Raw genomic sequence first — 5,003 nt, forward strand, 5'->3', positions numbered from 1 at the left:
GGGCCCCAGGACAGTCAGTGGCCTGGGATACCCGGCCTCCAGGCTTCGCTCGGTCTGTGTGTTTGTGTGTATGGCGGGGGGAGGGGGGTTTGAATACCACTGACCCAGGAGTCCTGCCTACCTCGTGGTGACCTCGGGCTCACCCAGTTTTGGGGGCCCTGGCCGTGATCCCTGTCCTGTTTTCCTTCCTGGATGTCCAGGCTCGGTGCTGAGAAGAGGGCCTGAGTCAGCGGCCGCCATCCAGGAAAAAGGCCGAAGTCACCAGCCGGGCAGTGGTATCCAGACCAGCTGCTGCATCCCCTAACGGTGACCTCACAGGGCATTTCTGAAGTGATTAAACAGAGGCTAGTGTGGGTTGGGGCCAGCCAGTCGCCACCAGCAGCCATGTGTGACCTCAGGAAAGAACTGGCCTCTCCCCGGCAGGCTCACTCTTGGGCCCACAGGTGCAGGGCTATTGTCCTCACTAACCAATGTGTGCACACAGCCAGCTCAGGTCTTTGGGGTGGGCATAACCCACTCAGCCAGCATCTTTCTTCCTGAGTGGGGGGGGGTCTCCTAGGGTGACCCTGGTTGGGCAGGGCATAGGGGACCCAGGTCCTCCTCCACCACCTCCAGCCCAGTTACCTGCTTTCTCCTTTTATCTGTCCAGCCACCTCCACTTCCATCCTGCCCTGGGTGCCCCTCCTATGGCTGTTCCTTTCCAGGTTGCTTGTTCCCACTCCCACCCTGTAATCCCTGTTGTCTCTGGTCCCCCAGCCTATACCAGGTGCACCCATACTCCTGGCCAGAGGACCTTGGGAAGGGGTTTCAGGGGTGGGAGTTTGAGCGGTGACTCAGAGCTTGTCCCACCGAGGACGGTGCTGTAGGAACTGAGAATAGACTGGCTCTGGAGAGTCAGCTGCTCAAGGAAGGAGGCTGAACTGAAGGTGGGGGAGCAGATTCAGGTCAGGGAGTTGTGGGGAGCAGGGACCTGCTAGGCTGCCCTGCATCTGGAAGGCACAGCCATGGCAGAGGGATCCTGAGGGCCCTGGAAGCCAAGCCACCCAGTGTTGGATACCTCTAACTGGCCCTGCTTACCTCTGCCTCTCCTGGTGGACAGGTGGCACTGGGCTGGGGAGGACCCAGGTGGTAGCCTGGACACTGTGACCTCAGATGACCAGAAGTGGAATGCTACCTTTGGTGAGCCTGGTCGGTGTGGGAGTGGTGGCCCCCGGAGATGAGGTATTTGCTATCTAAACAGTAAAAGGTGTATGGCACCTGCTCCTTGTCTTTTCTTCTCATGGGTCACCCCTGTCCTCAAGTGTTTCACCCCAGGTGAAGCTGTGAGCACTGCATGGAACCCTTAGTTGTCCTGTCCCCATTCTGCCTCTTCTCCAAGAGCTGGCATGGACTGCAGGCTGTCTCTGCAGCCTGGTTCACATCTCCCTGGGGAGTAGACTCCCTGTCATCTGTGGAGTGGGGGCGGGTCCCTCCATGTGGGGTATGCTGGTCCCAGCCAGGGTTAAGAGGCTCAGTGACATCTCCTTCTGGGATTCAGCCAAGCCCAGCTACCTCCTTATTTATAGCGCCTATGGCTGTGGGGGATGGGAAGGGTGTGGCCTGTACTGGGGGGAAGAGGGAAGTTGCTCTCAGGCCCAAAGGAAGAAGACCCGGATGAGGCCCAGGCTGGCCCTCTGACCCTTCATGACTTTCCGATAGGACACTCCATGGTGTGTCCCTGGAGGCTCCAATATACCCACTGCCGGGCATGCCATGTGGCTCTGGGGAGTCACTTACATGGGGCCATGACAGAGTGAGCCGCCTATGTGCTGACACAGGTCCCAGGGTGGCCTCCGTGTCACCATCCTGGCTCCAGAGACATACGCAGTAGCCCTGTACACTCACCCCCCTGGAATCCTTTCCCTCCCCCACCATGGTGGAGGAGAGGAGGCAGGGATCCCTGATGCCTCAGTGTCCCAGCCACCCCATCCTGGGCCGACCCCCCACACAAACTGGGGGCCAGCCAGGTGCCTGGGTGCCTACAGAGGGTGTTAGAGGTGCCAACAGCACTGGTGACTGGGCTGCCTGCCAGGGCAGGGCCACCCACAGGCTGGGCAGGGCTTCTGTGGGAGCAGGTGGGGCCCTGCTTCCCAGGCCTGTAGGGCGGGATGGGGCGGTCACAGTGTCAGGCCTGGACAGCAGACATGGCAAACACCCCAGGCCTGACTCCCTTGGCACCTCTCCAGCCCTGGATGTGACCTTTGCCCTCCCCCACTGTAATCATGGCCAGCACTCTGCATCCCACACACTGCTTCTGAGCCTCAGTTTACTGAGGGCGACCAGGACACCCAGTCCAAAGAGGTCCTGAGACCCCGATTCAAAGGGCTCCAAGATTAGGGGAAGGTGTCAACAAAAACAGTACACACCAGTTAGGGTTCCTCATCTTTATAGGGGAATGGGGGCCGGGGCAGCTATTCTGTGGAGGTTGGAGCAGGCAGGTCTCCAAAGTAGGCTCTGCAGGGTAGAGGGTGGTGGGTGGCTGTCGGACCTGGCCAGGTGACAGGCTTCTGGCCAGCAAGCCTGAAAACGAGAAGTAAATCGTGCCGCACTGTCCCCTGGTGGCCAACAGCGGAAGCATAGCTCCCAGGGTTCGCAGAACACCCCCAAACGGGGCGGGTTGGAGCGCTGGCTCCACCTACCCCTGGGACAGCCCTGGCCTGAAATGTTTCCCTGGCGATGAATGACACGCACCGGCTACTCTAGGGCCTTCACTAGGGCGTCGTTGGCCTCGATTCGGATTTGGATCTCTGCTCGTGCGGCCTCATCCACGGCCCCGGAAAGTTCCGACTGTGCCTTCTCCAGATTCGCCCTGGCCGTCTGTAGGGGACAGGGACAGAGTGAAGGCTAGGCAAGATCGCCAGCCCATGGGGCCAGGGATTTGTCCCCGGCACCAAAAAGAAAAAAAAAGATAAAGAACCCAGCCCAGCACCTCAGCACCACCTCTTGCACTGAGCACTCTCCCCAGCAGCCACGGAACTCTGGACTGCTCCTGCCAGTTCTGAGCCTCAGTCTCCCCACTGACACTCACCCCCAGGTCCAACATGTCCAGTGTCACAGCCTCTTCAGCCAGTAACTGTACGGAGGAGTCAGCGTTCACTGTGACAGAGCCACTGCTCACTGCGGAGGGAGGGCAGGAACAGCTTGAGTCCTTGTCCGTGCTGCCACTCCAAGTGCTCCCAGTGCCCAAGTGTAAGTGCCACCAGTCCAGGGAGATCCCACAGTACTGACTCTAGGATCCAGCACACACACAGGACGGGGGAAGGGGCCAGAGAGGGACAAACACTCCAAGGAAGAACAGAACAGTGAAGGAAGAAAAGCCTGAGAACACCCTTGGAACTACAGAGCCACCAAAGATAACCCCTGGGCAGCAGATCCTTCATTGAACCCACCAGCGCATGCTGAGCTTAGGTCAGGACAGACCAGAAGCTAGATTCAAATCCCACTCCTCATGCAGACAAACTTTCTCAGACACCTCCCCCGCCACACACACACAATGGCGATCAAACCTAGGGCCTGCACACTGAGCTATATCTCCACCTTTTTAAATCTTTTTTTCCAGTACCGGGGATTGAACTCAGGACCTTGTGCTTTCGAGGCAAGTGTGACGCCAATGAGCTAAATCCCCCGCCCTTACCTTTTTAAAATTTTGAGAACCCCATCCCATTGGGTTTGGCTCAGTAGTTCTGCCACCTAAGCGCAAGGACCCAAGTTCAATCCCTCATACCAAAAAAAAAAAGAAAAGAAAAATTAAGACGGTTTTGTTGAGTTACCCAGGCTGGACTCACACTTGCCAACTTCCATGGAACTGGGGATTTAGCTCTGTGGTTCCAGTGCCTGCCTTACAAGGTCCCGAGTTCGATCACCGGTACCAAAAAACAAAACAACTTACCAACTTCCTGCCTCAGCCTATTTAGCAGCTGGGATGAGGGGTGTGCACCTCCGTGCCCAGCTCCTTAGCTTAACGATCTCTCCTAAGCTGCCCGTCTCTCTTCCTAATCTGTCACCTCCCCACACACACACTGCACTGATTCACAGAAACATGAACTGTTTTCTGCAGTTTCCCAGATGACTGTGCCCAGCCAACCTTACGGGTTCAGGAGGCCCTTACTGAAGCCCACCAGACTAACCAAAGTACTTAGTAGTGGTGCCATCTTCAGCGTGGACCACAACCAGCCCCGGCCGTAAGACCTGCAGAGTGGGCACATGGGACGCCAGGATGCCAAAGGCTCCAGTCAGTGTGGGCACATCCACCTGCCGCACGTTGGCACTGTTGAAGAATACCTGGAGAGGGCAGCATGGGGGACGCTGTTGCTGCGGGCCAGTGCCATGGCCACTAGGGACTCAGTATTTCTTGTGAAATGGATCCAGGCGGGACTGAGTCCAGGTGGGGACAAACGCCACCAGCCCTGGCTTTGGTTTGGGGTCAGCTGTGCCCTCCACCGCTTATCTGCAGAATGGGAACACCAGCACACAGAGCCACCGAGCCACTCTCTAGAAAGACCACAACAAAGGCCATTTTAGCAGAAAAGGGATATATCCGAGAGTTTATCTAGAGACGTGCTCTGGGCAAGTAGCAATGTATGGCCAGAGGTAAGTTGGTCTTGAGGATTTGTTTCGGGGGGTGGAAGTCTGCAAGCCATTTCTCCACTACCCCGCCCCGCCCCAACTCGAGATGCACGGCTGGGGCTGGACACCACTGTTGGGGGAACTGCGATGTCCGGGAAAAGGCGTTCGGCCACGAGGGGATGGGAGCTCGGTTTCCGGGAGCCCGAGACGCAGCGAATCCTGCGATTCTGTGGGTTGGGGAAAAGAGGGCACCCCGTCCTCCGGAAGGGACGGGGAAGGGGCCACCGAGGGAGGCTGGCGACCTGAGGTAGGAGCTCGCGCCCCGGGGCGGCGACGGCGCGGGGTCTGGACCTGCGTGGGGGAAGCGAAGGTGAAGGACATCTGGCCGGGGCTGGCGG

The 5,003-nt window shown here is 58.2% G+C and overlaps 1 protein-coding gene across 1 annotated transcript; it reads right to left on the reverse strand.

Annotated features, from left to right (window-relative positions):
- Nucleotides 1–2,408: 2,408 nt before the first annotated feature.
- Atp5f1d (ATP synthase F1 subunit delta) lies at nucleotides 2,409–4,997 on the reverse strand. Its single transcript, XM_033759726.1, has 5 exons — nucleotides 4,957–4,997; nucleotides 4,167–4,320; nucleotides 3,068–3,156; nucleotides 2,731–2,856; nucleotides 2,409–2,559 (listed from the first exon to the last, which is right to left on the reverse strand). The coding sequence occupies exons 1-4, from the start codon at nucleotides 4,984–4,986 to the stop codon at nucleotides 2,734–2,736; spliced, it is 396 nt and encodes a 131-aa protein (XP_033615617.1). The 5' UTR covers nucleotides 4,987–4,997; the 3' UTR covers nucleotides 2,409–2,559; nucleotides 2,731–2,733.
- Between the last annotated feature and the right edge of the window lie 6 nt (nucleotides 4,998–5,003).

This window comes from Fukomys damarensis, unplaced genomic scaffold (genome assembly GCF_012274545.1).
Source record: "Fukomys damarensis isolate Sample0158 unplaced genomic scaffold, DMR_v1.0_HiC HiC_scaffold_37, whole genome shotgun sequence".
NCBI classification, from domain to species: Eukaryota; Metazoa; Chordata; class Mammalia; order Rodentia; family Bathyergidae; genus Fukomys; species Fukomys damarensis.